We start from the raw sequence: 15,414 nt of genomic DNA on the forward strand, positions 1-15,414 counted from the left end.
CGAGTCGGCGTTTGAGTGGCTGGGCCGGCGTGGTAGCATATGCGACATGTAATACTCTCTCAAGTAATAAAATAGAGCAATCTTGAGTAAATTTATATTAATCTTCATCTCCAATATAACTCCGTCTAAAATACAGCTCTTATTAGGAATTATTACAAAATACATGATTGCATGGTCAACGATTTGCTAATCGGACATGACTTGCTTGTCATGTAGCGCAACATGTTCTGGTAGAATCGTGCTGCTATCAGACAGTATGAAGAGCCGCAATTGTTCACCTGCCCCCTACCACGACGGGCATTGGATATATCAGGCCATTGTTGGCATGCCATCTGAGTTTGTACGCAAAGGATGTTTGCTTTTTCAAACGGGCCGCCGTCTCTTTTTTACAATCCAAGTACCATCGAGGTGGCCAGTTATCAAGCCGAATGCGCGGTTTTGACGTGGCTCCTCTCGAATTTGTTGCACTGCAGGACTTGGTCCTCTGTCTTGTCCTTGGACCGTGCCGTGTTCTACTCGTGGCCGGCTCTGGGCTAGCACCCAACGCCTTCCAATTGTACCGCCTTGGGTCAACGAAAGTATAAACACGGTCCCTGGATGGCGTGCTTCGTAGGTTGTAGTCGATTCGGCAGCCACGTCCGCTAGGGAACGCACGAACTGCGATTTCAGTCTTCTGGTCCTCATGCTCCTCATTCCATAGTTGCACCATGTCATCAAATTCCCAATAATCATTCATGGTTATTATAAAGGTTTCATATGCCATGGCGGGCGGGGCAACAGGCGGAAGATATGGGCTTAGCTCGGGAGTCGTGATGAAGTGAGGGACAGTAATGGCCGTGCTAAAGTCGCAGAGCTTGCCGTTGATAAGCTGTCGATCAGCCACATCGAGGCCGATGATGCCGAGCTGGTGAAACCGCTTGATGTCTTGAAGGACTTTGCGCATGTCCTTTGTTTTTAGATTCTTTGCCTCCAAACCGAATTCTTTGACGATGCCCCGGATGGGGGGAGGCCTACCACTTTTGCCTGTAAAGCTCGCGCGTACGTCATCACACCCTGAAGCATAGACATTTCCATTAAACTCGAGGTCAACATGACTGAACTTGTCCATCATGATTCGTTCGTGTTCTTCGTCGAGGAGTAGGTAGCCAAAGCATTTGACTGCCAGCTCCTCGTAGCCCGCTTCTTGAAGACGGCCAAAGCTGCGGCATTCACAGTTGAATGCCTCTGAATAATTGTACATGACGTTCAAAGCAATAGTATCGTTCTTATCGAAGGTTTCTGCTGTGCCTATCCATTCATCGACGTAGTCAAACCTAAACTGCAAATATATGGTTAAGTCTCCATCATGTGCTTCAAAAGGGGGGCAACTGCTTACGAGTTTCAAGGCGTAGATGTGCCCAAGAATTTCGACCTTGAACACAAATGAATGCAGGCCCTGCCCCAGGTATTCAAGAAAGTTAATCTTTTGAGGGCCGAGAAAGTCAAAGGGCTTGAGCTTGGGGCCAAGGCATTGTGGAAGTGGCACCAAATCGGCGTCGGATTCTGGCCAGTCTGGATGCATGGTTTAGCCAGCACTTGAGGTCGTGATGTTGTTGGACCTGGGAGGAAAACGGGAGAAGCGACGCCGTTTATGATCTGGACTTGAGTCGCACGGCAAGGAGGCAACAGCACGAGATGATGGGAAACCCAATCAAGCCGGAAATAGAAACGGCTTGCAGTTTTTTGTCTACATTATTTTTGGAAAGAGAGTTTCATGGCCTCCCGTATTTGTAGCTCTGCACAAAGGGACGCAACTTGATGGGGTCATGGGTCATGCCTGGTAAACATGCCGCGACCAAACCGAAATGTGGTTAGTAAGCACCTCGCGGTGCGATTTTTGTGTAACAAAAGGAGCTGCATGTGCATGTGGCCATCCAGCACCCACCTACGGAGTATTGCTGCCCCTGCTTTGTCTCTTCCAGAATCCCAGACTCGAGATTGATGTCCCCTTTCCTTTAGCTTCTAGTGCTGTCCTCGGACCCATCTGCTTTCTTTCCTTTGATTGACATTTTTGACGCTTCGGGTGCGCCGTCATGCACAATGGCCATTGTTTACGGCGTCCCAGACAGCGCGCAATCCAGAATAAATGACTGGAATAGTAGTTTGTCGTCGGCGGTGATGGGCGTGGTGCTTCAATTTCGACTGCGGCGTACCGTCTTCATAAGACGCCACGCTAGATGGGCCTTGCATGACTGCTATTGGCCCGAACTTCAATGCCGGTAATATCTTTGTGGATTATCGCGATCCTGCCGTTTTGGTGTTGAGTACTGTACCCGTTGGCACCTTCCAAAACTCTAACCACCAGGGGCATCGCGACTCACGAGCAACATCGCGAGACAGCGCCCAACACCCCTGGAGGGGGAAATACATTATTGATAGGTTCAGTCTCCGGCCTCGGAGAACAGCCGTGGCAACCGACTCAGTCTCCCTGCTCTATTACGCTGGAGGCGAGCAGATGATTCCTCGACACCATCTTATCCCTTTCGGAATCGAGAATTGGGACCGACATTTCCAACACCCACAAACCCGGAGACTCGCCCGAACCGACCCCGATGCTCGTCTCCAACGCAACCAGAACGCCAGGAACCAGAAAAAGAAATCCCGCTTGAGCAGCAGAATGACCCCGCAGGCCCACAAAAAACCCTGACGGTCTTTTTTCTCCGTGGCTACAACTCCAGTCGATATTTCTCCACGCTCTCCACGCGCCATCCCCGACTTGAGCTTCTCCCGCCGACGGCAACCAATTGCAGTAGTTGCCATCGGTTACTGATATCCCGGGGACAGCAAATGCAACGTCCGCGCCAGAGATGATGTCAAGGCCAAAAAAGAGTGCCGCGAATATAATGGCCCTGATCCCACTCTGCGCAGCTCTCCCTGCCTCCCAAATCTACTCCCCCCGTTTCTGAGCATCTGCAAAATGTCCGACCTCAAGTTCAAGCTCAACACCGGTGCCGAGATTCCCGCCGTGGGCCTGGGTGCGTATACTCTATCCGCGATGCCAACCCGTGAGCCACGCTAACAAGGCTGTTTTTTTTTTGTTAAGGAACCTGGCAATCCAAGCCTGGAGAGGTCCAGGCCGCCGTCTCGTACGCCCTCCAGAACGGGTACAAGCTCGTCGACGGCGCGTACTGCTACGGCAATGAAGGCGAAGTCGGGCAGGGGCTCAAGGAGGCCTTTGCCGCGGGCGTGAAGCGCGAGGGCGTGTTTGTGGTGACCAAGGTGTGGGCGACGTACAACACGCGTGTGGCCGAGGGCTTGGAGAAGAGCTTGCAGAGCCTGGGGCTGGAATACGTCGACCTGCTCCTGATTGTGAGTGCGCTTGTGCGATGGAAATGAGAATTGCCTGCGGAGCGGTTTGCTAATCGCCTGGTAGCACTGGCCTGTTTTGCTCAACCCCAAAGGTGGGCAAACAAACCTCGAAGCTGGACTGTCGGGTTGCATCATGCTAAATCAGATCCAGGCAACGACGACAAGTTTCCCACCCTGCCCGACGGCTCGCGCGACATTATCCGCGACTGGAACCACGTCGAGGCCTGGAAGCAGATGGAGCAGGTGTTTGCGAGCGGCAAAGCCAAGGCCATTGGCGTCTGCAACGTGCGTCCAAAAACTACCGCGTGTCGTTCCGTCGCTGACGCCAGTCTAGTACAGCAAAAAGTACCTCGAGGAGCTTCTGCCCCATGCCAAGGTCGTCCCCGCCGTGAACCAGATCGAAAACCACCCCAGCCTGCCGCAGCAGGAGATAGTCGACCTGTGTAACGAAAAGGGCATTCACGTCATGGCTTACAGCCCGCTCGGAAGCACTGGTGGGCCGATGATGAGCGCCGCGCCGGTTGTCAAGCTTGCTGAGAAGAAGGGTGTCAGTCCTTCCACTATTCTACTCAGCTACCACGGTACGTAATCAGCAATCATTGTTGGGATGACAAGTTGTATCCCTTGGCTTAACCAAAGAGTGTAGTTGCCCGCGGCAGCACTGTCCTGCCCAAGTCTGTCACGCCTGCTCGGATCAAGGCCAATCTGGAGATTGTCAAGCTGGACGCCGACGACATGAAGGTTTTGACAGACTACTCCGACGACCTGACCAACAAGGGTGAATTGAAGCGTTATGTGTATCCGCCATTCGGGATCAACTTTGGCTTCCCGGATAAACAGTAAATTACATAGATAGCCACGATCATGGAGAAGAGTGAATAATGACTATAGACTGCAACACTTCTGCTAAACTCCTACTTTGTATGTTTGCCTATTTTTATAGTGATACTAAACTACACGACTGCAATGACTCCCCCTACTCCTGCTTCATGTCCACTACAACCTTGAGAACCAGACGCCCATCATCGTCCTTGACTCTACCCGCCATCGCGAATGCATCGCCAATGTGGTCCATACCCTTGAATCGGTGGGTAACAAGCGAAGACAAGTCCGGCATATTACGAGGACGATTTGAAAGGAGCTCGATCGCTCTCTCGTAGACATTGGCGTATCGAAAAACGCCCACAAGATCGACTTCGCGCAGTGCGGCTGCCGACATGGGCAGCGTGAGAATCGGGTTTCCCATGCCAATAATCATGACCTTGCCGCCGGGTTTGGTTGCCTATGCCGTGCGGTTAGCTTCATTGACGCAAAGAGCAAAGATCGCTCGACATACGTAGATGGACGTCTGCGTGCAGGTCTCAACCCCGGTACACTCATAGACGGCAGAGACTTCGCCAACAGCCTTGCCCTTGACTTGGGTCTCTTTGATCTGGCTAGCGACATCTTGCGCATACGCCAATTTCTCTTCAATCGACTGCGGACGGGCCATTGGCACAACGAATCCCGCGTCCGCATAGCCATTTGCGACGGCAAAGTCCACGCGGTCCTTTTGGATATCTGCGATGATTACGGCAGCGGCGTCGTCGGCCTTGCTGACTGCCGCAGCGAGGAGACCGACCGCGCCGGCGCCAAAGACGAGTACTGTTGAGCCGGCGGGCAGGTTGGCACGGTTCCGCGCGTGCATAGCAACCGAGAGTGGCTCAATGATTGCGCCTAAATCTAGAGAGAGCTGAGACGGGAGTCTGTGTGAATCAGCGCGGGGAGATTTTGGAGGATGATGCGGGGGCTCTCACTTGTGACACCAACGAGCAGGGTGGTTGATCTTTTCTTGCAGCGTGCCCTGCGCGTGAGGGTTGGCTTTGGCCGAGCTTCTAAACTTCATTCCGCGGCAGATGTTGTATCGGCCTTGTTTGCAGTATTCGCAGGTCTCGCAGGGCAGGCCGACTTCGAGAGCGACTCGGTCTCCGGGCGCCAGGCTCTTGACGTCGGAGCCAACTGCCACCACGGTGCCGCTCGACTCGTGGCCGAGCGTCAAGGGCTCGCGAACAATAATGTCTCCATTTCGGTAATGGTTGAAGTAGTGCAGGTCTGAGCCGCAGAGGCCGGTGGACTGGATGGCAATCTGTACTTCGTCGGCTGCAGGACCTGGCACATCACGGGTTTCCTGAGCATGTCAATTAGTATGCGCAATGCTGGAGATAAATGACTGGGCGGGTTTTTTACAATGCGCAGGTCCTTGGCTCCGTGTAGAACGGATGCGTTGACGCTCTGTGAAGCCATTGTGATGTTTGTCCAAAATAACCAAATCCAACTTGGCTTCCAATGCTTTCGGGTGAGTATATTGCGTGCAGCAAGCAGGCGGCGGGCAAGCAAGAGATCCAAAATCGCGGTGGAAACCAAAATCCAGGTGGTCAGAGTTCCAGAATCACAGCATCCAGAGCACAGATCGTGGCAATTAAATCCCCGCCAAGAGTCCGGTCAAGGGTCTGGTATGGTCCGACTTCGCGGGCTGGAATGCCGCAGTGATTCAGTATCCGGTTTGCTACACGTCAATCATTCGCCGACGTCGTCTTGACTGTGCTAGTACTGCGTTCAATAGCCGGAGACTGCGCCGAAGTGGGGGCGGGGTAGCGGCATCTGACACTTGCTCCCTCTTGCCCTCGCCGGGGAGAGTTGCCTTAAGGAGCAACACACCCAGCTCGCGGAAGGAGCGATTCAAAAGGCGTGGGAGGCAATGAAATTTAACCAGGCCAAGTACCTTCCCATCGCGCTTGATAGTATAGTACATTAGTGTATAGTAGTATATACTTCTTTGTGGGTAAATGTATTCTGCCACAGACTGTAGGGTGAGCAGTCCCCATCTCTTTTGCTTGCGAAATTAAACTCCCACCAGACGACACAAAATCTACAACATTGTCCCTCATAAACCCATCAATCGCTGATGTTGCTTCTGTTGGCCGTTTGGCGCTAACTTTCATCCTCTTCTGTCCACGGACTGATCGTCATGCAGCCAGCCGCAAGCCGGTTAGGCCAATCAAGCCAAAGATTTGACATCGCAAATCCAGGTTAGAATGGCGAAACACGATTCACCTTGGTCTCGCGACAAAATTCACTGCCCGCCGTCAATTATCACCATCCAGTGCGACAATGAGCCTCATGTCGCCAGCATGTCGCCCTCGCGGCCGGAGGCTGAAAAATCCACCCCTGCTGACAGGAGGATCACATTCAGGACAATCGAGAACAGTGCTGTTGGTTGGGGACTTCCTGTCTTCCCCACCTCCACACTTTCGAATTCAAGCCTCATCATCACGGGCAACGATAGATCGCGTCCACGAAGCAAAGAAGCGAAAAACCCTACAGTCTGAGCGCCCACGGAGTCCTGCCGCAGGGATTCGTTGCTCTGGATCACCATATCTGACTTTGATCGTTGGCCGTCCAGAGGCTCCTCAACCGGACCAGGTGGTTCGCGCGGCCTGCCTGTTGGTTCACATAACTCATTTTTTTTTTGACGCTCTTCCTTCTGTCAAGTCTGCCTTGGTATTCGTGAACAGATGTTCGGCATCAAGAGCGCAAGGCGGTTAGCTCCATTTACTTCATAGCGGAGACTCGTCGTCTTTTCCTTCACTCCCATACGGAGTACCGTCTCTCAACTTAGGAGGGAAGCGCCGTCGCTCTCAAGACCAAAGGAGAATCAGCGCCAAAAACACAGAAATCGCCTCTCGAACACCAGATTGTGCTCAATCATTCAGCAATCTTCATTTCTCTGGCACCCAAGGGTGTCCACTGTCGACCGATATGTCGCGGCAGCAACGCGCACATGGGGCCACCTTGGCAAATACTGCCATCTCGCCGGTTCCTGGTACGACTGTAACCACCTACACAGGTTCCACTGTCTCACTGCCCGTCGCACGGCGGAAACAGAACATCACGGCGGGGTTGGTGCCATGTCCAATACGGCATCAAGGATGGGTCACAGTAAGGGAAGGCAGCTTTATCACAGCCTGGAAGGACAGATACTTGATCCTCAGCAGAGAGTGGCTCGACTTTTGCAAGACGGAAGGAGGCAAGTCGGTGTACACGCTCTTTTTGACAGATGTTGTTGGCATTGGTCGCGTCGAAACTGGTACCCCGATTCTGGAGATTAAGAGGAAAGCCGATGGAACTTCATCTAGCCCTGGCGACAAGGAGGGTGGCATGCGCATCTTGCACGTCAAGACCAAAACGGAGGATGAATTATACGGTTGGATTGACTTCATATATACGGCATGTCCGGGATTAGGGGGGGTGAGCAATCCCACCAACTTTTCGCATGCAGTACACGTTGGGTTCAATGCAACTAGCAAAGAATTCGTCGGCCTGCCCCACGAATGGGCTCAGTTGTTAAGTGCGTCGACGATAACGAAAGAAGATTACGCACGAAATCCACAAGCCGTTATCGAAGCTGTCGATTTTTATTCCGATCTGACAAAAAAGTCTAACAATCCCGAGCAGTATTTGGCGCTGTCACCAACCCGAGCAACCCGATTGCTCGAGGAGCTGAACGAGGCTTCTGGCAAGGATCCAACTATTCCAACTCAAACCAATGAATCCCCTCGTCCTCTGGAGAATGCATATACCGCATATGGCGGCCACGTGAAACTCACATTCCAACAGCACGAACAGAGGAGAGAACGAAGCCAGGAGAGACGGCCCAACATACCTTTCAAGAATATAGCCGTATCTCCCCCTGGAGCCCCCGGGAAAGCTACACCAAAGGCTACACAGGACACCCAGCCGTTACGCCCAGCACCATTGGCTCCGAAGTTGCGACGGGTACCTGCTCAGCCGGTTCGGCCTATCCCCCAGCAGCCAGCTGCGGATACAGCTACAGCAAACCCAGCGCCCGTCCCGCCAGAGGTCTGTCCTAAACATGATTTGCAGCCAGCCCAAGACCCCGGGTTAACGCCTATTCCTGTTCCGTCAATGCGAAGACAGACGATTCGACATCAAACTACGTCAGAGGCTGAGCTCATTTCCAAGTTACAGACAGTTGTGTCTTCAGGAAATCCAGATGACTCGTATGCTAGACAGAAGAAGATTGGGCAGGGTGCTTCCGGCTCCGTATATGTTGCCAAGATCAAGGCCACGGCTGTTGGGACTGCTCGCGACATTATTCTCGATCGAGGCTTGAATACTCGGGTTGCAATTAAGGAAATGGTCCTTGCACGTCAGGCTCGCAAGGAACTTCTTGTGGATGAGATTATGATCATGAAGGAGAACCGACATGAGAACATTATCAACTTCCTCGAGGCATTCCTCGTCAACGAGAACAGACAACTATGGGTTGTGATTGACTATATGGATGGTGGTGCATTGAACGATATTATAGACAATAACTCAACAATTTCCGAAAGACATATGGCAACTATTTGCAGAGAGGTATGTGGGCCTGGACTAGGACGTTCTGTCGAGGCGTACTAACAGTTTCAGACTTGTAAAGGGCTACAACATCTTCACGCGAGATGTGTCATTCATCGAGACATCAAGAGCGACAATGTTCTCATGGACAGCCGAGGAAACATCAAGATCAGTATGTCGGCGTCCTAAATCGCATACCTAAATAGAGCACCTACTAATTCAGAATAAGCCGACTTTGGATTCTGTGCCAAACTCAACGAACGAAGATCTAAGCGTGCAACGATGGTCGGCACCACATATTGGATGGCCCCCGAAGTGGTTCGACAAAAGAAGTACAGTTACAAGATTGACGTATGGTCCTTGGGGATCATGGCTATTGAGATGGCAGAAATGGAGCCGCCATATATGGACGAGCAGCCTTTACGGGCACTGTATCTCATTGCCACGTCCGGGACACCGCCGTTGCGCAATCCGGACAAACACAGCCCGTTGCTCAAGTCATTCTTGGCGAGATGTCTAAGGGTCGATGCTGAGCAGCGTGCTTCGGCAGATGCATTGCTGGAGCATGAATTTTTAAAGTCTGGGGGTTCTGTGAGCGAACTGGTAGAGCTGTTGGCGTATAAAAGTGAGACTTAAGGCCGGTGCGCCGGTGTTTTTTTGGCATAATCTTGGGCAGGGAAATACGGGCATCCTGAAAATTGACCTTTCTCATACATATATTAGTTAGATTTATGGTATCATTTCAATAAACACGAACTAAATCTCCGAAATCGACTGTCAATAGACTGTAGAAATATGGCAAGAAGCTAGAGATCAACAACACTCTACGGAGCATTGAAGTTTGGTTGTGGCTCTTCCCCTCCCCACCATCATCTACCCCAACTTTCTCTTCGTACATGTGGCCATGATCGATCCACTTTCTACCTTTGACACAGCTTGTTCAAACGGACGTTGCCAGCCGCGTTTGACCGCCGGGGAGGAAAAGACATGCGTACTACTTGGCGAGTAGGACAGTTTCAACGACACATACAGAAAGGGGAACTCAAAACGGTTCCATCTCATCGTTGTCGGTCCTCCACAAATTAGCGTCAAAGCCAGAAATGGCTCCGCCCAACGAGGTGCGATTTCAACCTTGACACCACAAACAACCCACCAGTTCTCCTCACCAAAGCAGTCGCTAACCTCCAAACCCACAGCATGATTCCGGCGAGGCAGAAGTCCCCCATGTCCGCACGTACTTCTACGCCGGGGGCGAGTACGCCGAGGACGGAAAAGGCGGCCACCTCTTCCACAACCAAATGTACGTCGAGAAGCTGGTTCCTGCGCCGGGCGTCACGCAGAAGTGGCCGATAGTGCTGATGCACGGGAACTGCATGACCGGGACAGTACGGCCATCCCTCCTACGCCGCAGCTCCCTCTGCACTACGCATCCGCGGCTAACCCAGTCCCCCTAGAACTTCCTCAACAAGCCCGACGGCGGGCGAGGCTGGGCATCCGACTTCCTCCGCCAAGGCTACGAAGTCTACGTCGTGGACCAGCCGCTGCGCGCCCGCTCGGCATGGCATCCCGGCGACGGGGCGCCCTCCCTGTCCGCATATCCCGCCGAGCTCCTGCGGGACCGGTTCACGGCGCCCCGGCCCTCGAGGCAGTGGCCCCAAGCGGCCATGCACACGCAGTGGCCGGGAGCGGGCGTCATGGGCGACCCGGTGTTTGACGCCTTCTACGCCTCCACGGTGCCCTTTGTCAACAACGAGGCGTACCAGCAGTTGGCGGCGCAGAAGGCGGGCGCGGCGCTCCTGGACAGGATCGGCAAGCCTGTCGTTTTGCTCGGGCACAGCCAGGCGGGCGCCTATCCGCCGCTGATTACCGACGTCCGGCCGCATCTCGTCCGGGCCATGGTCCTCGTGGAGCCCAAGGGCCCGCCGTTCCAGGAGGCCGTGTTTAGTGGGAGGAAGTCGAAGCCTTGGGGCATTTTCGACGCGCCCATTACGTATGAGCCTCCGGTGACGGATCCGGACAGGGACCTTGTCAGGGTCACGCACCCGCCTGCCGGGCCGGGTTTGGCGGAGTGTGTGCTGCAGGCAAGTGATCCGCCGCCGAGGAGGCTGAAGAACCTGGTGGGTAAGCCGATGCTGGTCGTGACGGGGGAGGCGTCGTACCATGCTGTGTATGACCATTGCACGGTCGAGTTTCTACGGCAGGCGGGGTGTGACAAGGTTGAGCATTTGGAGCTGGCCAAGGTTGGGATACATGGGAACGGGCACATGATGTTTCTGGAGAAGAATAGCGGCGAGATTCAGGAGGTGGTTGAGCGGTGGATTCGAAAGGCTGTGAGTGATGGGCTTTCGTGCTCGTAGTGCCCGGCGTGGAGGGGGTGAGCCATCGACATGCTTGGGCTGAGGTCGGGGCACAACGGCTACTTGATGGGCCGGCGTTGGATATGCTTCACTGTGTGTAATACAATAGCCAAGACTACCTAGGTATATAAAGCCACGGATGTAGTGCTAGAAATCTTGCTTGAATGGCTGACATGGCTAGGTATCGTTTACTTGGTGATATGTATACTTGTAAGAAATATAATATCATATACTACTGCCAGATATTTTCCTAAAATATACGAGAAAATAATATGGTAATAAATTTTTTCGCTCAATCCGTGGTGGTGTCTACTTGTTGAAAGCCCAGAGTATTGGCCCGGCGGGTATATCACTTGGATGGAAGCATACAACCCTCGATTGGGCACCTTTCTGTATGCTTTGGAACGCGAGGAGAAGATGCGAGGTCCCCTACCTGGCGCACTACTTGGGTGCTCTGGTTGCATTTCTCTGTCGCCGAGGATGCGGAGGTGGGAGGATCAATCTTGGTTGATCAACTACGCATCAAGAAACAGCCGGGTCTTCGCTTCACATTCATTGACACTAGCAGCTACGGGACCAATGACGATAGTGACCATCGCGCCAGGCCCTGCAGTAAGTCGAACATCACAGTCATAGTGGCCGGCGAGTGGCATCTGTGTGACATCAGTCGAAGAGAAGGGAAGACAGTCGCTCCCTCGCTTCCACAGCATCCCACTCAACCAGTACTCGTTGCTGCATCTCCGCCATCTTCACTTGCACGAGCGCCTCCATCCCCGCTTGTTCCTCTTGATTCAGAAGCTTCACCCTCGTCTTCCACAATTGCTCCGTGGGAATGTCTTTGTCCCGGTGACCGAAAAATCTCTCATCCAAGTACTTCCAGTATATAGCATCAAAGGCCCAGCTCTTTCTAGCGGCATAATTGAGCCAGAAGCGGCCTGTCCTCCAGCTCTCGCGCATGTATTCCGAGAGCCGTAAAGAACCGGCTTGCACGTCTTTCTCTGCCTCTTCCAGGGCTGAAAGCCAGGTCTGCAGCCGGCTTTCGTAGATGGTAGCCCAATCATCAATGCCCTCATCCCACATCTCTGGCACGTCGAGAAGTAACCACCAGGGCGGGTCAAGGACGAATTGTGTTGGCCCGACGTATGCGTATTCCCAGTCAATGGCCGCGAGAACATGGTCATCCTCATCGACGAGAACATTGGCAGGTCTGAAATCATCGGACCACAGGCGAAAAGAGCCCGAGCCGTCTGGCGCCGGCAATGTTGCGCGGGCGTCCTTGTAGCAGGACGACCAGTTATCCTCGGCGAATCCGAAAATTGACAGGCGCCCTTGCTTGGCTAATCTGCGGAACAGCTGCCGAGCGACATATTTGGTCCTGCAATCGTCCTCTGACGAAATCATGTCGTTGTGCTGGAAGACGAGGGTTGCGATTTGCATTTCGGCCAAGACGGTGTACCACTCATCAGCGCTGTGGTACGTGGTGCCTTTGGGCGGAAAGATGCATCTTGGAACATTGGAAAGCTGAACCATGTTGCGCATGTTGAGAGTGATGGGCCGTCCCATTACGCGGTACGACTTGTTGCTTGTCTCGACGAGGCTTCCGATACATGGAAAGGTAGCTTGTGCAAGCTGTAGCACACACCGTGCCATTTTAAAATACTGGCACTTGAGCTTGTCCTCGGGAATGTCGGGCTGCAAGACGGGCGTGTCATTAGGATCATCGCGGGGAGCTTCCAGGACCTGGCCCATGCTCCGTCGAGATCCAACGTCTTCGATAATCATGAACGGCCCAATGTCGGGATCAATGCCGTGACTGAAAAGTTTCGGAATCGGAACAAGAGTACGTTGGCTAATGCATGCCGCGGTCGCGGCTTCTGCAAGCGTCTTCTCTTCAGGAAACAGCGCTTGGTTGGGGCAGGGCAGACGAACGAGAACATTGGTAGGAAGACCCTCGATGCGTATGGGATAGAGCACATTGAAGCCGCCAATGATCAAGGGCGTGACCAAAGTCGCGGGTTTTGCAAACATCTTCTCGGCAAAAGATACGACTTTGCGACAGGCTGAGGCAGATCGGACTTGCTTCATGGCCTCCTCCCAGAGCTCGTCGCTTCGGTCCCATGCAACATTGTCAGAGTCCTGTCGTGCTGTCATCCTGGATAAGATATGGTAAGGCTGATTTGAAGGGTCGTGTTAATCGTGCTACCAATTGACCCTATCTATTCGTGCTATTACCGCTTGATTTGGCCTAGTGACTACATGTCAGTACTAACTGCAATTCACGTGGGGACCCTGAAGGAATATTACCAAATCGAGCATTTAGCGCCGAGCCCCCACTAGAACCCCCGCGGGGGAGGCAGCAGCCGTCGGCTTTTGCTTTTGTGTCGACTTTGCCGAAAAGATATCACCTCATGTTCTCGCTCTCTCCGCGCTGCTTCTCCCCAGCATCAAAAACACACGGAAACAAGTCGATATGAGCGCGCCGATATTCTCACTTCAGGGCCAGACAGCCGTGGTCACAGGCTGCACCCGTGGCATCGGCCAGGCTGTGGCCATTGGCCTCGCCGAAGCAGGCGCTGATGTCATTCTCGTACAGGTAGTTCGAAACAACCAAGCATGAAGAGTCATTAGCGAAGAGCCATGCTGATTCCTCCAATGCAGCGAGATACCAGTGTCACTTCCACCAAGGAAGCGATTGAAAAGTTGGGCCGCAAGGCGTGGATCTACACGGCCGACATGGCGGACCAGCAGTCCGTCAAGGCGCTGACTCCCAAGATTCTGGCCGACGGACACGAGCTTCGGATTCTGGTGACGTGTGCCGGCATCCAGAGGCGACATCCGTGCGAGGAGTTTCCCGACAGCGATTTCAACGAGGTTCCTGCCTACCTACCCCCTGATGTGAAACGCAGCGTCGCGGTGCTAACAGCCCTGCGCAGGTCATGCAAGTCAACCTCAATGCCGTATTCACGCTCTGCCGAGACGTGGGCGCACACATGCTGCATCTCGAGCCGTCGCCCACCACAGGCCGCCGCGGCAGCATCATCAACTTTGCCTCGCTGCTCACCTTCCAGGGCGGCTTCACGGTCCCGGCGTACGCGGCGTCCAAGGGCGCAGTGGGCCAGGTCACCAAGAGCTTCGCAAACGAATGGACGTCCAAGGGCATCACGGTCAACGCCATCGCCCCCGGATACATCGAGACGGACATGAACACGGCGCTGCTGAACAACCCCGAGCGCCTGGCGAGCATCAGCGCCCGCATCCCCGCGGGACGATGGGGCAGCCCGGACGACTTCAAGGGCACGACGGTCTACCTGGCGAGCCGGGCGAGCGGCTACGTCAGCGGCCACACGCTGGTCGTCGACGGCGGTTGGATGGGTCGGTAGATGAGAAGAGGAAAGCGAGATGTGGTTTGCAACGGTGTAGTAGAGAGGTATCATTAGCGCTACTAGAAAATCCGACGCTCTTCAAAACTCCCCAGACCAACGAATTCCACCCCCCTGAAGCCAATGAATCGACAGCAAATCTCGTTGACTCTGCGTTTCCCCCCCTCCATCTCATCCCATCTTGACGTCCCGGACAAAGAATCATTTTCAGGATGTGCTCGAGGTAGAGTTTGAGCGCGCCCTAACAACCCTCTTCTTGCCCAGCTTCCACGCCCCCGAGGGGTCCTTCACAACAGTGACTTTGCTGCGCTGAAAGCGCACAAAGCCGTTTGCCTGCGTGTTCCGCGACATCACTCTAGCACAGCCTCGTCAGCACACATTTCCCGAGACCAGAGGCAGAGCCGCAGGGGAGGGGGGCGGGGGTAAGACATACTCTGACTGAAGAGCAGCGATGCGCATGCGCGCAAGGACAGGGTGAAACTCGTCCATTTTCAACTCCCAAATAACCCTCAAGACTCGAGGTGAAAAGAAAATATCCAACGCAAGTTTGTAGTTTAAAAAACACCACGGCTGCAAAGATGTCTAGTCTAGGGAAAAGACGAGCGGTCTGCAACAAAGCCCAACCTCAAGCAGAAGGGGAGACTGAGGAGGCCAAGGGGAATCATTGGACCCAAGCCAGGGTATTTAAAACTCGAGCAGATCCCCGCCTGGGACGGGAGGAAGAAACGAGCCATGTCAAAACAGACTCTCTAGCCCTCCCGCGCACTTCCTGGGGTGCAGGGCGCCACGACGGGCTCGGAGGTGGTGGGCTGCATCTGGAGACTGGTCGTCTGATCGATCACATGCTTGCTACTAGCTAGTGTGTCGAGTCTGGTGTCTCAGGACGAACTGGCCGAGTTGCCTGGTGGAGCACATGCAAGCGCATTGGG

At 53.8% G+C, this 15,414-nt stretch overlaps 7 protein-coding genes across 7 annotated transcripts; 4 read left to right on the forward strand and 3 right to left on the reverse strand.

Moving 5' to 3' along the window:
• Positions 1 to 274: 274 nt before the first annotated feature.
• MAA_08723 (uncharacterized protein) lies at positions 275 to 1,561 on the reverse strand (the record flags this gene model as incomplete). The annotated part of the gene is made up of 2 exons (XM_007826721.2): positions 275 to 1,318; positions 1,376 to 1,561. 2 exons carry the CDS (start codon positions 1,559 to 1,561, stop codon positions 275 to 277), a joined length of 1,230 nt encoding a protein of 409 aa, XP_007824912.2.
• Positions 1,562 to 2,956: 1,395 nt separating this feature from the next.
• On the forward strand, positions 2,957 to 4,191 carry MAA_08724 (uncharacterized protein; the record flags this gene model as incomplete). The annotated part of the gene is made up of 6 exons (XM_007826722.1): positions 2,957 to 3,014; positions 3,083 to 3,348; positions 3,413 to 3,440; positions 3,500 to 3,633; positions 3,683 to 3,929; positions 3,995 to 4,191. The coding sequence occupies 6 exons, from the start codon at positions 2,957 to 2,959 to the stop codon at positions 4,189 to 4,191; spliced, it is 930 nt and encodes a 309-aa protein (XP_007824913.1).
• Positions 4,192 to 4,324: 133 nt separating this feature from the next.
• On the reverse strand, positions 4,325 to 5,631 carry MAA_08725 (uncharacterized protein; the record flags this gene model as incomplete). Its single annotated transcript, XM_007826723.1, has 4 exons — positions 4,325 to 4,630; positions 4,685 to 5,093; positions 5,145 to 5,515; positions 5,575 to 5,631. 4 exons carry the CDS (start codon positions 5,629 to 5,631, stop codon positions 4,325 to 4,327), a joined length of 1,143 nt encoding a protein of 380 aa, XP_007824914.1.
• Positions 5,632 to 7,146: 1,515 nt separating this feature from the next.
• Positions 7,147 to 9,384, forward strand: MAA_08726 (protein kinase; the record flags this gene model as incomplete). Its single annotated transcript, XM_007826724.2, has 3 exons — positions 7,147 to 8,769; positions 8,821 to 8,920; positions 8,978 to 9,384. 3 exons carry the CDS (start codon positions 7,147 to 7,149, stop codon positions 9,382 to 9,384), a joined length of 2,130 nt encoding a protein of 709 aa, XP_007824915.2.
• A 464-nt stretch (positions 9,385 to 9,848) lies between these two features.
• MAA_08727 (alpha/beta-hydrolase) lies at positions 9,849 to 11,105 on the forward strand (the record flags this gene model as incomplete). The annotated part of the gene is made up of 3 exons (XM_007826725.2): positions 9,849 to 9,866; positions 9,945 to 10,133; positions 10,203 to 11,105. The coding sequence occupies 3 exons, from the start codon at positions 9,849 to 9,851 to the stop codon at positions 11,103 to 11,105; spliced, it is 1,110 nt and encodes a 369-aa protein (XP_007824916.2).
• Positions 11,106 to 11,768: 663 nt separating this feature from the next.
• Positions 11,769 to 13,256, reverse strand: MAA_08728 (phosphotransferase; the record flags this gene model as incomplete). The annotated part of the gene is made up of 1 exon (XM_007826726.1): positions 11,769 to 13,256. One exon carries the CDS (start codon positions 13,254 to 13,256, stop codon positions 11,769 to 11,771), a length of 1,488 nt encoding a protein of 495 aa, XP_007824917.1.
• Positions 13,257 to 13,575: 319 nt separating this feature from the next.
• Positions 13,576 to 14,485, forward strand: MAA_08729 (uncharacterized protein; the record flags this gene model as incomplete). The annotated part of the gene is made up of 3 exons (XM_007826727.1): positions 13,576 to 13,698; positions 13,764 to 13,976; positions 14,039 to 14,485. The coding sequence occupies 3 exons, from the start codon at positions 13,576 to 13,578 to the stop codon at positions 14,483 to 14,485; spliced, it is 783 nt and encodes a 260-aa protein (XP_007824918.1).
• Positions 14,486 to 15,414: the final 929 nt, after the last annotated feature.

Source organism: Metarhizium robertsii, assembly GCF_000187425.2.
Source record: "Metarhizium robertsii ARSEF 23 chromosome Unknown MAA_Scf_3, whole genome shotgun sequence".
In the NCBI taxonomy this organism is placed as follows: domain Eukaryota; kingdom Fungi; phylum Ascomycota; class Sordariomycetes; order Hypocreales; family Clavicipitaceae; genus Metarhizium; species Metarhizium robertsii.